Source organism: Bombina bombina, chromosome 6 (assembly GCF_027579735.1).
Source record: "Bombina bombina isolate aBomBom1 chromosome 6, aBomBom1.pri, whole genome shotgun sequence".
Lineage (NCBI taxonomy): Eukaryota > Metazoa > Chordata > Amphibia > Anura > Bombinatoridae > Bombina > Bombina bombina.
Genome location: NC_069504.1, coordinates 340,934,206 through 340,957,515, shown reverse-complemented (window position 1 = coordinate 340,957,515; position 23,310 = coordinate 340,934,206). Strand labels below are relative to the sequence as shown.

The following is a 23,310-nucleotide window of genomic DNA, read 5'->3' as shown; positions in this document are numbered from 1 at the left end:
GTTCACTTTGATCCTGTTCCTTAATAAGGTTTTAAACTGGAGAGAAGACACAAAAGATGGATTTTAAACTACAAAACCAGGGATGCACAAGAATTCATATGTGGTTAATTTCTTTTAGAAAAAAAAGTACTTTTATCATGGAATAAATACTGAGAACATGTGTCTTTTGCAAATTGCCTTGACCAAGACATCTGCTGCTCAGTAATAAAAATCCCTATTTATTGCAAAAAATGCATACCAGGGACGAATGTGACAGCAGCATGTCACTGTCTATAGACACACGTTAGGGATTATAAATATATTGATTGAAGGAATTAGTAAAAGTAAATTGATTAACTTTTGTGCATGATATTTGAAACGTGAGTATAACGGAAGACATGCTGATAAATAAGATAAGAAAAAAGCTTATAAACACGATTCATTATTTCTCAATACTTCTTTAGTCAAAAATATTACATTCATCTGTAATAATTGTTAAAGGCAGTCTGAAAACTGTTTCAGTATATTCTAATTCCGCATATGAAGGTGAACGTCATAGCATGTTATATTATTCTCTAACTTTGTGGCTACTTTTCTGCACCTTTTTGATAAACAGATAATAGATAGATAGATAGATAGATAGATAGATAGATAGATAGATAGATAGATAGATAGATAGATAGATATAGATAGATATAGATAGATAGATAGATAGATAGATACCTCACCTTTTCTGTTATCTAATTACAAAACGTGACTTCCATTTTAAAATGCTTAAAGTATTTATGCACAAGAAGCTATATAGTAAATAGAATGCACTAACATGGCTTTCCTCTTGTATGTTTGGAAGATTACTTGAGGAAACGTAAAATGAATAGACTATCTGTTCGAGTAAAATATAAACAGGAAGATGCCTGCATTTTGTCAAAATGAGAAAAGCCTCATTATGTCATAAAGATATTTACATAATTAGCCACTGTTCTTTTAATTGTTTAATGTGCAGTAAGCAAATATTAATAGAAAAATAATGCACAAAGTACATTTGTATTATAAAATTGCTATTTTAAACTTCTGTGCACTATGACATTTTATGAAGGGATTTGTGTTGTGTAATTTCCTCTTAAAGGTTCAACTTGCTTCTTTACTATAATAAAGAGTTAAAAAATAAAGTAGAAATGCTTCTTTCTAACTTCAGCTAATCTAACACTATTGTATGATATATGTTCTGTAATATATACATTTAACTAAGTATTAGTTCTTTGTTCTTAATTAAAACAGTGCTCTACTATAAGGTGTTTAGTCACAGATCTCTAAAGCGCAGACATAAGTCTGTACTTCCTGCCATCCTTGTCAGTTGCTTTAATCATGACTTACGGTTTGCACCATAGGAGGGAGGCAGAGAATGCGCATACACAACCAGATTACCCATATGCAGGCCATTTGGAATTAGTGAAAACTTACTTAAAACTCTAAGGCTGGGCTGCATGGAGGGAAGAGGATTTATAGACTAAAGTCTTGTTAAATCTCAATATTATCTAATAAAATCCATTACTTAACTGAGAGCTTCTTAGAAAGAAATTCACATATTAGTTGTAAGCTATACTATTGCCTAGCTTTATTATTATATTGAAAATAATCTTGGAAAGATTTAGATATTTTTTTTATTTTTTTTTATATATCAGCTGTAAAAACAGTAACCCCACAGTAAACTCAGGGTCAGATTTTGCACTAGACAACTTCCTGTGGTTCCAAATATTAAAAGGGCACTTTTCTGACTGGCCAAGTGATATAACATTGCAATATTTGTTCTGTACCTCTGAAAACTGTACCAGGGCATGTAGATGTGATTTTTTTTTATTGACATGATATATAATTAATTAATGAAAATGAAACATTATTGAAATATAAACCAATTACTTATTTTTTTCCCTTTTTTTTTCTATAAACAGGGATGATATGAAGCTCATTCAGGCAACTTGCAACATTTCAGAGCATACTTAAATTACACAATTGGTGTTTGGCCTGTATAGGAAACATAAAAAAACATACAAGATACATAATTATCATATATTGCAATATTGTTTCATCTCCATTATTAGTTTATTGGACTAGTAACAATGACGAATGCACCTGTTTGAGGCCACATGACCCTTGACAGAAAGTTTGAAATGTCAAGGTGCACATAAATAACTTATACCTAGGGGAACAGGCAGTGTGATACCAACCCTGATCATAAGAACCTAAAGCTTACACATTTTCTATAATATAAAGGCAATGTTGGAAACTGTATTTTCCAGCATCAAGATGTAACAGCACAGAGCCACATGCAACGTAACTTATCATAATTACATTGTCTGCTTCAAATGGTGAACATTTATAATAAAGTTTAAACATTTAAATTATAGAAACAAATTAAATGGTGTTTTTCTTCATGTTGAAAACACTCTCTATGATCAAAGCAGAATATATTTCTGCCTTCCATGTTGTTTTAAAGAGCTGTAGCAGTCAATGTTACCAGAAACCAAATTATGTCAGTTAATTACTAAATCAAATTAGAAGAGACTCTGGCATGGAGTGACTGGCTCCAGCTTTCTCTAGTGAGCTTCTTACCAGGTTCTTTACTTTACTTTGTTATTTAATATTGCTGTTTTGCCTAAAGTGACACATATATTGAAAATATGAATAGCAAATATATTCTCTGTAGAGAAACTATGTAATCAGGAGACAATAGCACTAATTATTATACCAGTGAGGAAAGGAGAGTGATATAGTTTTTGTATCTAAAATAACTAGCTGTGCGTATTGAATTCCCCAGCTATATTTATCATTTCAATGCCTAACTATCAGGGTGGGGATTTTTACACATAGATAACATTAGCAGAGCTGCTTTACCTGCAGGCTCAGCCCATTTTATGCACATGTCTTTGAGAATAACAGGTGAAGGTTTTTATTAGCAAATCCAGCTATTTCAAATTTAAAAATAAAGATAAAGGAATTATTTCCCCCTACAATTAATACTCTGCATTAGGTATAACAAGACATTTAGAACACAATAATGGGAAACAACTTTTATAATACAGTGTCCCTTTAAGGTCTAGATTACACATGGAGTGCAAAATTATTAGCACTATTGTGTGCTAACATTGCTCAAGGTCAATCAACAAAACTTCTATTTTTGTACTCATATTACAGGTTCCAAGTTATTTTTATCTCTAGAGCGATAGAGCATGTGCTAAATCGCTCATATATTAGACTTCTATGGAGGCGCCCAGTATAACAAGCGCTAAGCTAATGGTATGCAAGTACTGGAGTTTTTCATGTACGTCTACTGATAGTTATTGGTTTACTTCAGGTCTCCAACAGAGCTAAACACTAAAACCATGATAACTTTTACTAGAAGCATTTTTGCCCATACATGTAGATTGCAAATATGTTTCTATTCAAAGACATAATTCATTTAAGTACATTTAAATTTTGACCGGAATGTCCCTTTAAAGCACAGTAATTCATGATTCATCTTTTATGATTCAAGCATGCTTTCTTAAACAAGTTTCCAATCACATATATTATCTAATGTGCTTTGTTCTCTTTTATATCCTTTATTGAAAAGCATACATAGGTAGGCTGTGGAGTAGCAGTGCACTACTGGGAGATAGCTGCTGATTGATGGTTGTGATATGATTAGCTAGCTCCCAGTAGTCCACCGCTCCTCATTCAACCAAAGATACCAAGAGAGTGAAGCAAATATTATAATAGAAGTAAAATGGAAATTTGTTTAGAATTGTAAGCTCTGTGTGAATCATGAAAGAAAAATGTTGGGTTTCATGTCCCTTTAAGTTTTAAAGGGACATGAAACACATTTTTTTTCTTTCATGATTAACAAAGAGCATGCCATTTTAAACAACTTTCCAATTTACTTTAATGATCTAATTTGCTTCATTCTCTTGGCATCCTCTTTTGAAATGCATATCTAGATAGGCTCAGTAGCTGCTGATTGGTGGTTGCAAATAGATGCCTCATGCTCACCCATGTGCATTGCTATTTATTCAACAATGGATATTTAACAAATGAAACAAATTAGAATATAGAAGTAAATTGGAAAGTTGTTTAAATTGTATTCTCTATCTGAATCATGAAAGAAAAAAATGTGAGTTTCATATCTCTTTAAATAGTACATTTGCATTATTCCTCAGACAGTCAGAGGGGGCATGCATTTACCATTTGTTATGCAAGCTGAGTAATTTCTGACACAATTTCACTAGCTTGCCCTAACTTTGCTAGTGTTACAAGTTGAAAGTAAGCAGTTAAAGCTGAACCTAGAATAGCGCGCATGTGATAACCTATTCACCCACAGAAACCAAAAGAGAAAAAAAAGTGTAAAAACACACCCCATTTGCGCGCTAACTCAATCGCATATTCTCATGTGCACTAATCCGACATGAAAATATGAATATTTCACATTTCAATGTTCTTCACATTCAATAATATGTTCTACTTCTTCATAATACATATTTATATATATATATATATATATATATATATATATATATATATATATATATATATATATATATGTGCTAATTTGTACAATATTTATCTATACCTATATATATATATATGATTATATCTTGGTATAAATATATACAGATATATATATATATGAATATTTATTTATAAATACATAGAACATATTCTGCTATGTGCAGAAAATTGGAATGTGAAATATATAAACCCTTTATTAAAGGGACAGTCTAGGCCAAAATAAACTTTCATGATTGAGATAGAGCATGTAATTTTAAACAATTTTCCAATTTACTTTTATCACCAATTTTGCTTTGTTCTCTTGGTATTCTTAATTGGCCACCTCTTTTCAGAATGCATTTTAACAGTTTTTCACCACTAGAGGGTGTTAGTTCATGTATTTCATATAGATAACACTGTGCTCATGCAACGTGAAGTTATCTGGGAGCAGGCACTGATTGGCTAAACTGCAAGTCTGTCAAAAGAACTGAAATAAAGGGGCAGTTTGCAGAGGCTTAGATACAAGATAATCACAGAGGTTAAAAGTATATTAATATAACTGTGTTGGTTATGCAAAACTGGGGAATGGGTAATAAAGGGATTATCTATCTTTTAAAACAATAAAAAATTCTGGTGTAGACTGTCCCTTTAAATATTTCATAATATTTTATAATATATATATTTATATGTCTATATATGTGTACATATGTATTTATATGTTTATATATCTAAATACATGTATACACATATAAATACATATGTATACATATGTATATATACACATATATACATACATAGACATCTTTAGCCATGTATATGTAGGTATGTCTATTTTTTTTAAAATAATTTTTATTAGATATTGTTATTATGATTGTAACTGTATGGTGTAACGTATAATTTATGTGTTTTGTGACACTTTTTCTGTTTTGCTAAACAGTTGACCACAGCTCTGAGGATGAGCTAACTCGACAAGCGTTAACTTCAATTGCGCTCAAGCAATAGTGAAAATCTGATATCGCTTGCGGGCAAATTAAATCAGTCCATTAGTAATGTAGCCCAATATATGCTCTTTAAGCATGTGGAGTTTCTATATACGTTTATGATAAAAAAAAAATGCTTCTTTTCAAAACTTAAATTCACTCATGTGCACTTGAATTTTGAGTTTTATTTCCCTTTAGGTAAACAGATGCTCTGAGTGTCTCTGTTAGATGATGTCACCAGGCGGCAGGTGTGTATGCACTTAACCTACCGCCTTATTGGAAGCTGCTCACATGCATATGAAAATGTATCACTCTAGCATAATTAAACAAAAGCATCTCTTCAAATGCATTTACATTGCACAAATACTTCTAATCATTTCTGAAATGCAATTCTTTTTACATTTAAAATACCACTTTATGTCCATTCAATTATAAATATAGTTTGTGCATCAACATTAACATTCAATTGTCTTAGCAATATTTAAAAATACACAAAAGAGAATATATAGGGAGTGGTGAGGTAAAACCTGTCAGTCTATCTGAAAATACTGATATAGAATAGAAATACATGTTAAAGTTTTTTTTTTTTTTTATAGTCAGTCTGGAATATACAATATCAAGCAAGTTCATCAATTTAAATGTGTAAGCATTTTGCATTTCATTGGTATTATCAAGTTAATGTACTTAGTGAATAAGTAGATTCATCCATCTAGAGTTGTTTAGATGGATAAAGTTATAAAATCTAAAGTATATGTTGCTTATAACACTGGTCCAGCCTTATAGAACTTAGGCCATGTTTATTGTGCAAGTATGATAAGCAACATATACGTTAGATTTTATATCTTTGATACATGCGTCTCATGTTCTCAATAACATATTTATGGGCTTTTGCACAGTATATAAATTAGTGATTAGACATAAAATAAATCTTACCAGCATCCTTTTTTTTATCACGAGAAAGTTCATGCACTGTTGCCCCAATGTCATGTCTCAAAGAGTGAACAATATCATCCAAATCAGGAATACTTTTGTTATCCAAATTTATGAAGAACTGGTACTCATCTTTAATGAGACGGGAAGGCCTGGACTCTATGTGGGTCAAACTAACCCCCTTTTCCTGAAAAAAAAACAAATAAAAAAAAATATGAATTCCAGGTGCTCTAAATTGTACTGTAATTGTTAGATGAGATTACAACATACTAATATAAGAAAGCAACACAGAAGGAAATAAATAACTTATTTGTATAATACTTACTCCCTCTAGTGGACATTCAAGATATGAGTAATTTCATTTAATTTCTGATCAAAACAGATTTTTCAAAGGGTTACCGTCTGTTCATGATTTAAACAATTTGGTTTAAGTGATATTCTAAAATTTACTATTTTATTGATAGATTTTACACAATGTTTAAAATTACATAGCAACACTCTTTGACAACCGACTTGTGCATATATTCAGTAGAAAGCTAACAAATCATGGTATTTTTGTTCTTTAAAAATAAATTCACTAGCAAATAAAGGCCACAGATCAATATTTTAGAAGCCTTAAAAAAGTTTATAATTTTATGGCTACTAAATTCACAAGTAATAGTTACTAAAATGTGCAGTGGCACAGGGCCAGATTTAGAGCAGGGTGCAGGGTACCATCTATCTGCCATTCTCTCCTCTAGAGTACTCTTAAGTTGTGACAACCTTTTTTGCCCACCTACTAAATGACCCCAAAGTTCTTTTTCCTAGAAGGCGCCAGTTGCCCTCTCTGCTGTAAAGTGTTCTCGTCTTAATCCTGTTTTTTAGACAAGGTTCCACCATCTGCTGGGGGCCGAATAATAGATTCTGCTCTACACTATTTAAACAGGGCTGTTTAAAGTTTGCAAAAACAATATATATATGTGTGTGTGTGTTTCTTGGGTGTACCATAGCCAGTGTCTCACCAGCCTCTGACCTCAGACCTCACCGTACGTTACTGTATACACACACACACATATATATATATATAGATAGATAGATAGATAGATATATGCACATATGCTCACACACACACACACAAATCCTGTAGTGTAGAAATGTGAAATAAAGCTTTATGTACAAAAATTATGTAGCAAGCATTTGAGACAATATTTCTTTTTTGTCATAGTGAAATGTGTGTTTGTGTGTATATATATACATACACACACAATTTACTATATTAAAACAGTTATCCAGACACAATTGCAAGCATAAATAAAGCTAAATTTAACCAAACAAGTTTTTATAGTCTATACAAATCTATAATAATATATACTGATGCTATTGTGCACAACTTATTTAGCACACTCTTCCAGTGCTGTACATAGCTACAGCAAATGAAGCAAATAACATGCAGTCCCCATATGAAAGCAAACATGGTCTTAATTAAACCAATTTGAAGTCTTTCTTGGAACATGAAAACAATTCCTTATGCTATTTTATAATAAAAATAAGGAAAGTGGCATCTTGGTTTTTACTGAAAGTTATAACGCTGCAGAAAATTGAACAAGTAAGACATGCTATTTTGTAGTTTAATTTTCCAATTTTCATAAAGTATATGTAAAAGTTCCAATCTACAATTAATTTTTGGAAGCCTATTATTTTCTAATCAGACTTATTTTGGAAGCTTATTGTGAATGACTCTAAAACATTATTGTTTACTAGAGTTTGTGGATATTGATTTGGTTCTAAAAACATTGCGTATAATGCTCAGGGTTTGGAAGTAATTGCTGACCAAAGTAAGGCAAGAGCTAGATGGGATAGGACAACAAACTATAGTCAATATTTTGTTACATTTCAAAAAAAGTGATGCAATCAAACCACATGACAAAAGGGGAGGATGCCCAGTTCTGCAAACCTATAGGTCAGAATAAGTTTGCACTACTGTTGCAGATTGTAAATAAGCATGTTTGGGAGATATGGGAGACTTTTTCACTGATGACATCTGCAGTTTATTAGCTAAATCCATTTCACAATTTATTGCCAATTATTAGTGCTAAAAAATATAAATGAGAAATGCTGTTGCAACATCCTATATAAAACATAAGCTATTATCAAGAAATGTTTTGGTGTTATTAAAACACAAGACAAGGTGTAAAACTTGGTATTATTTTGAATAACATATTTTTGTGACATTTAAAAAAAAAAAAAAAAAATACACAGGGCTTATTTCAATCCTGTAACAGAGCCGGAGCCAATACAGGAAAAACATTTGCAACACATATTAATTATTAATTTCCTATTATTGTAAGTGTGTCAGAATGACAATTAAACCTAACTGAACTGATATTAGTGAAAGAGTTGCTAAATAATAGTGAATCCCTTTGCTATGGTCATAATGTCAAGCCCCTTAAGAGGCTACAACACTGATTCCTATACCATTGGAATCATACTACAGCAGAAACACGTAGCTGTTATGATAAAGGGCTTTGTACAGGTCACAAATGATGCAGCAAAAAGCTTTTTCCATTTCACATTGAAAGTAATGGAAAGGACAGTTACATGTAACCGGTAGCAATGGAGGACGGTATTTTTCAGCAAGATTCTCATCTGGCGCATGTTGCACCTGTCTGTGATGCTGTTGCAAATAATGGCAATATATTTAGCCCATAACGAGTAACTTTAAAGGGACAAAAGGGATCAACTGTTAATTGTTCTAATGTGCAGCAGCACTTTTTTATTGAACTATTTCTTGAACAGTACTATGTGTTTAACCCCTGGATGAGGGTTAAAAACATAGTGAAAAGCAGTTTAGGAGCAGCAATAGTTTGTCAATGGTTAGACGTTACACGCATATGTAACCATTAAAGTTATAGCTATATACTATCTGCCTGTTGAACAATGGATTCTTGGCTGCAAATCTCTGATGGATGATGGATTAATGAGTATATACCGGCATTCTGAATGTGGGACTACTGGTTATATCTCACTATATTTGGTATTACTGATTACATGCCTGTTCTTTTACATCCTGGATTGCTAACTGTTTGCCTGCAATATGTTTGTAAACATTCTGGCTATACAACAACCGGCACATCACAGTTATCACCCTGATAAACGGTGGTCATCTGCACCACTGGACTTTACTGATACTTATATGGCGGGGTAGGAGGTTATTTAAGAACCCCTTATTTAAAAGGAGAAAATTATCTTTTTTAAATGAGGGTTTGCATGCCCCTCTAACTAGCAGGTGATCACCATGGTAATAGTGATCACGTACCACTAGACAACAGATGTTCTTGATGAAGAGGAGGCCGCTCTTTCAGCAGATCATGTGCAGTTCTTTTTTTCCCATAAGGTGCCCTTTACTAGGTCATTCATAGGACTTGGCACTGAATGGGTTACAATTGAAAGTAACTTTAACTATTATTTACTATTTATTTCCATATAGTTTATTATATAAAAGTTGTAGCAAAACTGATCTCAGCAACATTTAAACTAGCTGTTACAAATTAACTTTAGATTCATCGATCATCTAAATCTGAAAGTATAAATGTTAAAATATTCTCATTGTTTGTGAGCAAATAGTGAATTATGCTTTGTATGTAAAAATGCTACTATTAGTCTAGATCCCTTTGCAAAGTATATTGCCATTTTCATCATATGAATTGAGGATGAGTTTCTGAAATCATGAAAGAAAAATTCTGGGTTTCATGTCCCTTTAAATTCAGTGATTCAAAGCAAAACAAAAAAAGCTATTGTTTTTTGTACAAGCTAAAAATCAAATAGAGAGGAAAGACTAGTAGACTGGAAAAAAGAAATTAACTTCTACATTTCGCATACCCCCCAACTGTCCCGATTTTCATGGGACAGTTCCAATTTTAGGGGTTTGTCCTGAATGTCCTGGGATGCTTGTTTTCTGTCCCGCATTGCCCCAAGCATTTAAAAAAAATATACATATTTTAGGCCCATTCTCAGAAGCAGGTGACTTTTTTCTCCCAGGGTTAGATACGTGTTATATTCCCTGTGGAAAAGGAATAGTGTGTGGGTTAAGCAGGAGTAAGAAGGCTTTATACCCTCTGATAATGGTGACCTCTAACCTCTGGTAGTGATAACGTCTAACCCATTGTGATAATACTAGCATGCCTTCAGTTTTACAAGTTGAGCACTGCTAACACCAGGGTAACGAACAGTGGAAGCCTGAGATTGCCAGCTAATGTGCTTGCCAACCCCAGGACCCCATAAAATGAATTACAGATACCCATATATGATGTAGTGTGTGTATCTGTATGCATAAGTGTGTGTGTGTATCTGCATGTATAAGTGTATATGTAGTGGGTGTATCTGCATGTATAAGTGTAAGCTATGTAGTATGTGTGTATCTGTATGTATAAGTGTGTGTGTATCTGCATGTATAAGTGTATACTATGTAGTGTGTGTTTATCTGCATGTATAAGTGTAAGCTATGTAGTGTGTGTTTGTGTGTATGTATCTGTATGTATAAGTGTGTGTGTATCTGCATGTATAAGTGTAAGCTATGTAGCTATATATGGGTATCTATTTAGAAAATGGACTGGAAACAAACAAGAAAGGTTGTCATGACCCATTTGTGTGCTGTGGAACATTATTTGTAAAGTAAAGATTGTATTATGTAATTGCCCATCAGAAGCAAATACTGTTCTATACTGATAACAAAGATGGAGGACTTTCATACAGGTGTGCAGTTACATTAGATACAGTACCTTCCATTCACTATGCCACAGAACAAAGATGCTATGATTATCTTCTTTAATGTTTAAAGCTAGATATGTCATAGTGAAAACACAAGGATATATCTTTATCATTCATTTTACCTTGTTCTTCTTGTAATATGAATTCTGCAAAATTATTTGTGTACAGCCAATCAGAAGCCATGATTGGACATGTGTAGCCTTTTGTTCATCATTGCTTGAAGATGGTACATATGTGAGATTAAACAGGGAACATCTAAATACCCTATTTAGGGTCAGGTGTAACCTTGCATGCACTCCTTTGTCAACCACATACAAACTTAAAATATGACGCTATAAACATAGTAGTGCAGTTTATAGCTGTTAACATTTGTGTTGTGGGGTTACATGCATTACATGTCAGTCAGGCAGAAGAAAATGAGTGAAGAGTTATTTTATATTAGGCAGGTGTTTAATTAACTCTCAGGTTCAGAACTTATGAACAGGCCATGAAAACAATCAGTCTGTAACAAAAGACTAGATTTTTCTCCCCTCATTTTATTGGAAAAAGAAATGTTCTTGATTTTAAAGATGTCAAGGCCAATGACAGGTGTATGGGCCAAATCAGAAGACAAAATCTTGACAAGACAAACTGTAAGGCAGGCCCAGACATCTTAGCAACACTGATCCGGCCTTCACTAGGAATGGCAGCATCACACATGAAAATGATTAGTGTGAAAGAGAAAGCATGCAAGAGCGGACAGTAGAAAACAGTTAGCATTTAGGAAACCTAACAATTAGCCAAGAACAGAAATGTGGGTAACACAGACATGAGATGCCAGTAAAAAAAAAACACAAAAAAGGAATTTTTGCAGCTGGTACTACAGGAAGAAAACCCTTTATCCAAACTGCTTGGGGCCAGAAAAGGTTTGGATTTCACAACAGTTTGGATTTTGGAATATTTGCATCTTTAAAATGGGACAGTTTGGAGATGGGATAGAACCAAATGTAAACAAAATCTTATGTCATTTAGGCAATATTTACATGTTGTAATACAGCTTATACATATAAGCTAAAGGTTGTTTTATATATATAATTTTATAATACTTTTCTATACATAGTACCATCAGGACGAAAGTACAGTACTGAAATCAGAAAGGTAATATGTGTTGTTTTAAAAAAAATATATAGACTATTATCTTAAAACACAAAAAAACAAACAACAACAAAAAAACAACAAAGACACAGGCAGAGAAGATTGTGACTTACAGGCAGGGACAATAGTAATTTTTGATAATTTTAGTTAAAAAAATAAAAAAATAAAACAAAATTAAAAAGTTTGGATTTCAGAATGTTTGGATTTTGGAATTCCTGATTTGGGGATTTGTACCTGTGTTAATATTTACTGTTGCCCGTTGAATTAAGTAATTATATAATTGATGATGTTATGAGTGTTGTAATATGATATGTTATTGAGCATTATTTGGAAAATATGTCATGTTTCATGTTAGAACTAGTAGAATATAGGATCTGATTGAAGATTTTAAGTTTAGAATTTCTAGCCTTTTGAAAATCTAAATGCGAACTTAAATGCTGGAATGAATGCATTTTGAATACAACACTCACAAATCACTCCTAACATAACACAGAAAAAAAGGTTAAAGAGTGCTTGAATAAAACACATGTAATCTTACCTCAAATATGCGTAATACTCTGGCCAAAGCCCCAACTTCTTCTTTCAGTGAAAAGATCAAAGAAATTCTGTTGTCTTTAGTGCTTTCTTCAATGTAATTTGACTCCTGCAAATTAAATACAATAAGTGTGTATATTTATATTAATTATCTGAATCAGTTGTTTTGGAGTTCAAGTTATGAAATAGTAACAAAATATAACTTAAAGGGACAGTCTAAATCAAATATTTTATTTTTTAAAAAGATAGATAATCCGTTTATTACTCATTACCCAGTTTTGCAAAACCAACAGTGTACATTAATACACTTTTTGCCTCTGCGATTACCTTGTATCTAAGCCTCTGCAGGCTGCCCCCTTCTCTCAGTTGTTTTGACAGACTTGCATTTCATCCAATCAGTACTGACTCCACAGGAGTGACCACAATGTTATCTATTTGACACACATGAACTAGCAGTGTCTAACTGTGAAAAACTGTGCAAATGCACTGAGATAAGAGTGCTTAGAAATTAGCATATGAGCCTACCTAGTTTTAGCTTTCAATTTTTTGTTTTAATTCTTTTTTATTTGTTATAAAGTTCCAATGACAAGCACAGCTTTCAACATTTTGATGATAAAAGTAAATTGGAAAGTTTTTTAACCCCTTAACGCCCGAGGACGTGCAGGGTACGTCCTCTAAAGGATGTCAGTTAACGACCAAGGACGTACCCTGCACGTCCTCGGTGTGGAAAGCAGCTGGAAGTGATCCTGCTCGCTTCCAGCTGCTTTCCGGTTATTGCAGCGATGCCTCGATATCGAGGCATCCTGCAATAACACTGTCTGGCCATCCGATGCAGAGAGAGCCACTCTGTGGCCCTCTCTGCACCGGACATCGATGGCCGGTATCGTTGGTGGGTGGGAGCCGACTTGGGAGGCGGGTGGGCGGCCATCGGTGAGTTGCGTAAGGTGGAGGGGGGCGGGATCGGAAGCGGAGCCGACGGGGGTGCGCACGGGCGCGCGCGCGTGCACGGGGGGTGGCGGGCGGGCGCGTGCACGGGGCGGGAGCGGGTGGGAACCGCTACACTACAGAAAAAAAGTTAAAGAAAAGTAAAAAAAAAATTAAATAAACGTTTTTTTTTAACCATCTAAGGGATCTTGAAGGGGTGGGGGGTTGGTCTTGGGGGGGGGGGGGAAAGCTACACTACAGAAAAGGGACATTTTTTATTTAAAAAAAGCATTTTTTTCACTAAACTGGGTACTGGCAGACAGCTGCCAGTACCAAAGATGGCGCACATTAAGTCAGAGGGGGAGGGTTAGAGAGCTGTTTAGTGGGGGATCAGTGAGGTTGGGGGCTAAGGGGGATCCCTACACAGAAGCATATGTAAATATGCTAACAAAAAATGCACAAAAAAGCCCAAATATACCTTTTATTTTAGTACTGGCAGAGTTTCTGCCAGTACTTAAGATGGCGGGGACATTTGTGGGGTAGGGGAGGGAAGAGAGATGTTTGGGAGGGATCAGGGGGTCTGATGTTTCAGGTGGGAGGCTGATCTTTACACTAAAGCTAAAATTAACCCTGCAAGCTCCCTACAAGCTACCTAATTAACCCCTTCACTGCTAGCCATAATACACGTGTGATGCGCAGCGCCATTTAGCAGCATTCTAATTACCAAAAAGCAACTCCAAAGTCATATATGTCTGCTATTTCTGAACAAAGGGGATCCCAGAGAAGCATTTACAACCATTTGTGCCATAATTGCACAAGCTGTTTGTAAATTATTTCAGTGAGAAACCTAAAATTGTGAAAAATTTTACGTTTTTTTTAATTTGATCGCATTTGGCGGTGAAATGGTGGCATGAAATATACCAAAATGGGCCTAGATCAATACTTGGGGTTGTCTACTACACTACACTAAAGCTAAAATTACCCCAAAAAGCTCCTTACATGCTCCCTAATTAACCCCTTCACTGCTGGGCATAATACACGTGTGGTGCGCAGTGGCATTTAGCGGCCTTCTAATTACCAAAAAGCAATGCCAAAGCCATATATGTCTGCTATTTCTGAACAAAGGGGATCCCAGAGAAGAATTTACAACCATTTGTGCCATAATTGCACAAGCAGTTTGTAAATAATTTCAGTGAGAAACTGAAAGTTTGTGAAAAAATTTGTGAAAAAGTGAACAATTTTTTGTATTTGATCGCATTTGGCGGTGAAATGGTGGCATGAAATATACCAAAATGGGCCTAGATCAATAATTTGGGATGTCTTCTAAAAAAAAATATATACATGTCAATGGATATTCAGGGATTCCTGAAAGATATTAGTGTTCTAATGTAACTAGCGTTAATTTTGAAAAAAAATGGTTTGAAAATAGCAAAGTGCTACTTGTATTTATGGCCCTATAAGTTACAAAAAAAGCAAAGAAGATGTAAACATTGGGTATTTCTAAACTCAGGACAAAATTTAGAAACAATTTAGCATGGGTGTTTTTTGGTGGTTGTAGATATGTAACAGATTTTGGGGTTCAAAGTTAGAAAAAGTGTGTTTTTTTCCATTTTTCCTCATATTTTATAATTTTTTTTATAGTAAATGATAAGATATGATGAAAATAATGGTATTTTTAGAAAGTCCATTTAATGGCGAGAAAAACGGTATATAATATGTGTGGGTACAGTAAATGAGTAAGAGGAAAATTTCAGCTAAACACAAACACCGCAGAAATGTAAAAATAGCCTTGGTCCCAAACAGACAGAAAATGGAAAAGTGCTCTGGTCACTAAGGGGTTAAAAATTGCATGCGCTATCTAAATCATGAAAGTTTAATTTTGACTTGACTGTCCCTTTAAAGGAATAGTCTACTTGATATTTTATATTGTTTAAAACGATAGATAGTGCCTTAACCCCAGCTTTGCATAAACAACATTGTTATATCGATATAATTTTAAACCTATAGGTTTGCCTGTTTCTAAGCCCCTGCAGGCCACCCTTTATCTCAGTGCTTTTTATTAGCTTTTAACAATGTTGCACTACAGCCAGACAGTGCTAGTTCATAATTACCATATAGATAACATTGTGCTCACTTCTGTGGAGAAAGATATTAAATTAACAAGAACCAGCACTAATTGGCAAAAATGCAAGATTGTAAAAAGTACTGAGATAAGGGGCAGTCTGCAAGGACTTAGATACAGGTAATAATAAAGGTAAAAGGTATATTAGTAATATATATAACAGTGTTGGTTATTCAAAACTGGGTAATAGTTAATAAAGGCATTATCTATCTTTTTAACCACTTAACAACCACAACATACCAAGTATGTTGCTAGCTGTTAAGGGATTGTCTGGGTGCAATAGCGCGGATCTTGCCACAATGTGCCTATACATTTTTATTACTTTTATGACATTATATAATTTTAATGTTTCTAAGCTGTACAACACACATTGAAGTGATTTTGCTAAATCAAATTCTGGTGCTGGTGCAGGGCCCTGCTCTTTTTAATATTTTTATAAATTACTTGGAGGAAGGATTACATAGCAAGATCTCTATTTTTGCAGATACTACAAAGGTGATTAAATCAGTGCAGCAGGCAAAGGAATTGGCTGGTAAACGGCAAATGAGATTTAATACTGGTAAATGTAAGGTTCTACATTTTGTATGTAAAAATATGCAGACGTATGCCAAGGGTATCTCAAAGCATAAAAGATAAGGGGACATCCTTTAAAAAAAAAAAAAAAAAAACTTTGGAAAATTGTGGACCATGTAGAGAGCAGTATAGGACCTAACTGTGTGCATATGCAGCTTAAGGTTAAAGGAACAGAAAGGTTAAAATTTAAATGTCCATGAATATACTTCATTTAGCAAAAATGCTTCTAGTAAAAGTTATTGGTACAACAGCATATGCACATATGCTTTCTGTGACTAGATGAATGTAAACCCCATGCTTGCTCAGAGAGCTAGCAATGGGTGTATTACTTCAGTTAAGACTTCATTTGTGTCAAGCAAGATACTCTTGACTCTCTGGGAAGGTGAGTTGGATGTGGTACGCACAGCATACGCGTGTATGCCGCTTAAAAACAGTAATAATGTTTACTTAAATAATTTTTGCTTAAGTGTAAAATTTAAATGCACCTATGCACATTTCAATTTTGACTTTTCTATCCCTTTAAAAACATATTGGGCTTCCAAGAAATAATCTGTTTCTACTTCTAATTAAAACAATCATTTCCGTTTTCTAGCCACAAACCTTACACATATTGAATTTGTACACTTTCTTTTGGCAGCAATCGTTGCCAAATTGTGAACATGCTATATTTTCCTTCAACAAAACTTTTGCAGCACTTTTAAATCAACAGCCCACTGCAAAGTTTTGGTGAAGAAATATATTCTAATGCTGTTCAAAAGTATAAATAGTGATATTTATTCAAAGATTTGCTATGAGGCATGCCTTTAAACACACACATATACCTAAGACATGAAAATGGACTGCATTCTCAAAGCGGAATGCCTCTGGCAATACGTCAGTATTACAACAAGTACTTAAATTACTGTATGCTGCTGGTTTGATGTCCACTATGTGTATGATAAGTAACTGCCACAGATCTGTTGCTTGGAGGGAAATCTACTTCCACAAGCTTTATTATGTAATACAAATATCCAGAATAGGAAACCAAATTGTATGAAGAACTGTTTCTTGTGGGCTGAATAAACCTGATTTTTTTTTTTCATTTCAGGCTTGGTGAGGTTTTCTCCTCTCCTTTGTGTAGAAATTATAGTAAAATGGCAACTAAAATATATTGCTTTTAAGAAAGTCACTTAAGTGATAATTTTTTTTTTAATGTCACCATTGGCACCTAATTACACTGTTATATATGCTGACCATAACGCAGCACACTACATGACTGGGGCATAACCTGTCCTCTCATACATTGTCCTGTGTCAGCAGCCTTAGCTAAAGCTTGTGATTAGATCAGGGGATATTGTACTGTGGCAGTAGTCTCTAGAAGTCTACATCTGGCTATAAGGCAGATCATGTTGCATGTATATCCTCTGCTACATTTTCATACCCCTCCAACTGTGGAGCCCTGTTGTCTTATGTCCCAACCATCCATAAATCATTTACACAGACATGCCCAACAGCCAGATCTAGCTAAGTAGGGAGTTTTTATTATTAATACATTAAAAGAAGCAAGATTACAAGTCGCACGGCAAATATGTTTTTCACAATTGCGGAAACACCGCGCGAGGTAAGGCTTTTGTGCATTTAGGGGTTGTGCAGGTATTACAAGTTGCAAAGTAACTCATTTTGCACGCGAGCTAAGCCGAGTAGTCCAAAAAGCCATATTGCGTGGGCATTTACGTATACCCCCATAGAAGTCAATGGAGAAGACAAATAGAAAAAACAACAACTAGCACCCTGATCTGTAGCGCAAAGCCCATGACGTATTCTCCTTCCCGAGAAGTGTACATAAAAATGTGAATATTTCATATTGTAAGAATGTCTTGTTAACGGAATATGTTCCGTTTATTTGTAAATAAATATTTCTCTATATATGTGATGATTTTTGGACAGATACAGTATATCTATTTATAGCGAGATATGTATATGAATATATATATATATATATGTCTAGATATCTTGAGATCTATATGCAAATATGGCATTGAAAATCCATCAGAGATATTGTTTAATGTGAAATTGTTTCCTTATCTCCCTAGTTAAACATATCTTTATACATATAAATCTATGTTTCTCTATGTATGTGTATGTATGTCAATGTAAAATGCCTGCGTCTGCTTTTTTTTCTAACACCTGAGATCTCCTATCTTTGAGCCCTTATAACTTTTGTGTGAAATATATTTTTAAAATAATTTTTATTAGACAGTGTTGAGTGTAACTGTACGTTGTAATGTATTTTTTGTTTGCGAAAAACTGTAAACTACAGCTCTTCGAGCGCGGAAAGGATTGGTGCGTAAAAGGCTATTCTGCAAGCACAATTGCGATTTTTTGAAACTTGTAATATTAGGACAATGAAAAGACATACTGCGCGACTTGTAATCTTGCCCTAAATGTTGAATCTGACCTGCAACACTGTGACCCTCTACTTACTTTCTATAAATTAATTTGAGTAAAGTATCTGGATGATTAAAAATTTAGATTCATGCTGTGAGTATGAAGGAACAACTAATAAAGTAAAATGTTGGGGTAGAAGGTATAATTATCATTACATTAAAATAATTACTGCTGCACCATGATGAAAATCCCTTAGAACATTATGGCATAAATACTACATCTAGGGCTGCCACATCAGCCATGTGATTGCAGACAGTTATGTGTTGCACATGCTGCAGGGTGTGCAGGGAAGAACATGAATAGTGTTGTCCAGGGGCACAATGCATGTTAAAGGGACACTGAACCCAGATTTTTTCTTTCGTGAATCAGATAGAGCATGCAATTTTAGGCAACTTTCTAATTTACTCCTATTATCAAATTTTCTTCATTCTCTTGGTATGTTTATTTGAAAAGCAAGAATGTAAGTTTAGATGCCGGCCCATTTTTGGTGAACAAACTGGGTTGTCCTGGCTGATTGGACAACACCAATAAACAAGTGCTGTCCATGGTTCTAAACCAAATATTTGCTGGCTCTTTAGCTTATATTCCTTCTTTTTCAAATAAAGATAGCAAGAGAATGAAGAAACATTGATAATAGGAGTAAATTAGAAAGTTGCTTAAAATTGCAGGCTCTATCTAAATCATTAAAGAAAACATTTGGGTTCAGTGTCCCTTTAATCCCTGCACACCCTGTAGCATGTGTAACTCATAACTGTCCAGGAAAACATGGCTGAGGTGGCAACCCTAACTACAGTCCATATGCAAAGGTGCTGCTGATGTCCTCTCAAGTAATAAGAAAATTAGTTGCACACTCCAAAATAATATCTTATTAGTGATTCAGTCATAACATCACACTTATCCTCAATATGAAGAGTATGGCTGTTGTAGGAGTCCAGCCACAGAGACTCATTAAAGGACCACTCAGTGCAGTAGAATTACATAATACAGTTGTCTGACATTCCCTGTGGCAGTAAGGAATATCTCTGAACTCCCTGGGTGGGACGAGGATACCTTCAATTTCAAGTATGCCTAGGTGTCTGCCGGGCGACTTATTGGTTCCGGCTTGCCCATATTGCATAACTGTGCTTTCCAGCACGTGGGTAGGATTTCACCTGTACCTATATCATTTGGTTACCTGCCTGATTTGCACCATGTGGCGCCCTCTATCTTTTGTATTTTAGACCAATCACAGACTAGTATACGTATACCCTGTGAGCTTGTGCACATGCTAAGTAGCATCTTGTTCCCCAGAAAGTGTGAATATAAAAAGACTGTGTAAAATGTTATAATGAGTGTCCCTTTAAAGACAGCAAAGTATTCTCTGTGTTAATAAAGAAAGAAACCAGAATAAAAGTGAGCAGTGTCAAGCAAGCACATCAGAAGAGAGAGAGTCTATGAAGCAGTAGATAGTGGGTGAGAGGGACACAAGTATACTTTAGTTGCATCCCTTGCCAATAACATTCATAATAAAGGCTAGTGCTATATGGTCAAACTGGTTACATGAACAACACCAGAAAATGTACATAATGCATTACATTTGGGGGACCTGTAGGTTTGCCCCCTATCTTAGAAAAAATACAGACCAGGACATTTGTGACATATATTTGCATAAATAATTAGACATCTTAACTTAGAAACTGAAGCTGCTAGTATTGATTTTGATTTTGATTGATTTAGTACATGATCATCTGTTTATAATTAGACTTCATCACACTTAGAAGCTTCATCATAAAACAACTTTTATTTTTATATTTACTCTTTATTAGCGTTATCGACTCACACCTTAAGGGACAATGTAATATAGTATAATTGTACAATCTACAGTGCCATAATAAAAACAGAATGCAATAACACTTAGAGCTCTATTCTCAAAAACTCACCACCATGGAAAGAAATCATTAGCTTATTTTAGTGAGCTTTATGCAAAGGAAATCTCTCTATTATCATAAAGTATATTAGCGAACACCCTTGAATGTGATACAGTACCCAAGGTAAAAATTACCTACAAAATATCCCTAATGGAACTCATATTAGTTCCAAGGCATCTTATAGAATCTCACCAAGGGCTAGATTACAAGTGGTAATAATATGTCTATCTATTTAATCTTAAATAAATATTTCTTTATATATCTGATGATTTTTTGGTAACATATCTATATACACACACACACAAACACACACACACATATATATATATATATATATATATATATATATATATATATATATATGGGTGTTTGTTTATATTTTGATATAGATATATACAGGAATATCTATTTCAAAATACTCAGAATATATTTCCCTATGTGAGGAACATTGGAATGTGAAATATTTACAGTAAATACATAGTTAAACACTTTATTAAACACTAGTCCTAAAGCCTGTGTACACGGGCCAATTTTTTAGGTACTGCGGTTCCAACCCTTGCTCCCTCTCTCTCTCCCCTCTATATTGAGCACTCTCTCTCCCCCCTCTCTTTTGAGCTCTCTCCCCCTTATTTTGCGCTCTCTCTCCACTTTCTTTTGCTCTCTCTCTCCCCTCTTGTGCTCTCTCTCTCCCCCTCTTTTGCTCTCTCCCCCTCTTTTGCTTGCTCTCTCTTGCCTCCCTCTTCTTTTCTCTCCCCCCTCTTTTGCTCTCTCTCCCCCTCTTTTGCTCTCTCTCTCTCCCCTCTTTTGCGCTCTCTCTCCCCCCTCTCTTTTGCTCTCTCTCTCTCTACCCCCTCTCTTTTGCTCTCTTTCCCCCTCTCTTTTGCTCTCTTTCCCCCTCTCTTTTGCTCTCTCTCTCCCCCTCTCTTTTGCTCTCTCTCCCCCTCTCTTTTGCTCTCTCTCCCCCTCTCTTTTGCGCTCTCTCTCCCCCTCTCTTTTGCGCTCTCTCTCCCCCTCTCTTTTGCGCTCTCCCTCTTTTGCACTCTCCCCCTTCTCTTTTGCGCTCTCTCTCCCCCCTCTTTTGCGATCTTTCTCTCCCCCCTCTCTTTTGCTCTCTCTCTCTCTACCCCCTCTCTTTTGCTCTCTTTCCCCCTCTCTTTTGCTCTCTTTCCCCCTCTCTTTTGCTCTCTTTCCCCCTCTCTTTTGCTCTCTCTCTCCCCCTCTCTTTTGCTCTCTCTCCCCCTCTCTTTTGCGCTCTCTCCCCCTCTCTTTTGCGCTCTCTCTCCCCCTCTCTTTTGCGCTCTCTCTCTCCTTTTTTTCGCTCTCTCTCTCCCTCTTTTGCACTCTCCCCCTTCTCTTTTGCGCTCTCTCTCCCCCCTCTTTTGCGATCTTTCTCTCCCCCCTCTCTTTTAAACTCTCTCCCCCCTCTCTTTTGAGCTCTCTCCCTCTCTTTTGCGCTCTCTCTCCCCCTCTTTTGTGCTCTCTCTCTCCCCTCTTTTGCGCTCTCTCTCTCCCCATCTTTTGCACTCTCTCTCTCCCTCTTTTGCTCTCTCCCTCTTCCCCTCTATTTTGCTCTCTCTCTCTCTCTCTCTCTCTCTTCCCCCCTCTTTTGCTCACTTTCTCTCTTTCCCTCCTATGTTTTGGTCTCTCCCACAACTCTCCCGCCGGCCACGCCCCTCCCGTGCACTCCCGTGAGGCCACACCCCTTGTCAACCCCGCCGGCCATGCCCCCATCATGGCACGTCCGGCCACGCCCCCACCAGGCAGCTTCCGTAGTGCGCACTACTCTGCTGCTCAAGGCCAGGTATGTTTGTCCTCTGCAGTCTCTACTGCGCATGACTGCATCTGACAAACATACCTGGCCTTTTATTATATAGGATGAATATAGCATAAATATGATTTTCCATGTTTTCAGCTACTGTTTAGGGCTCTGATGCACTTATATAAATACATATATACACATATAAATACACATGTACACACTTATAAACACACACACATATATATATATATATATATATATATATATACATACACAGTACTGTATATATAAACGTCAAAGTAAGAAGAGGCACTCACAGGTCTTAATGAACATCATTTTATAATTTTTTCTTCAGTAAAGTTTCAGTCAACGCTTCGGTCCTCACAGGGACCTTTTTTAAGACTGTTTTCGTGTAGAAGTACAAAAGATATGTTCAGCGGCGTGTCTTTTGTACTACTACACGAAAACAGTCTTGAAAAAGGTCCCTGTGAGGACCGAAATGTTGACTGAAACTTTACTGAAGAAAAAATAATAACCAGTCTTCCAGGATCTATGCTGGAGGCTTATATCACGGTTTTTCCTAAGCCTGGGAAACCACAGGATAAACCTGAGAACTTCAGGCCCATATCTTTGCTCAATTCGGATGTGAAGATCCTCGCCAAGGTGTTGGCCAATCGCCTGAACAGATATCTACCTGGTTTAATCTCCACTAACAAGGTGGGTTTTATACCCGCACGCAAGGCCAGGGATAATACCCTTAAGATCTTGCAAATG

General features: G+C 35.4%; 1 protein-coding gene across 2 annotated transcripts in view; it reads right to left on the bottom strand.

Moving 5' to 3' along the window:
- Positions 1-23,310, bottom strand: part of PAH (phenylalanine hydroxylase) — a 141,670-nt gene that overhangs the window by 105,177 nt on the left and 13,183 nt on the right. For both annotated transcript variants that reach the window (XM_053716975.1, XM_053716976.1), the window contains exons 2-3: positions 12,829-12,933; positions 6,414-6,597 (exon numbers count right to left, since the gene is read on the bottom strand). In XM_053716975.1, coding sequence (XP_053572950.1) covers positions 6,414-6,597; positions 12,829-12,933 — 289 coding nt within the window. The remainder of the gene's footprint in view (positions 1-6,413; positions 6,598-12,828; positions 12,934-23,310) is intronic.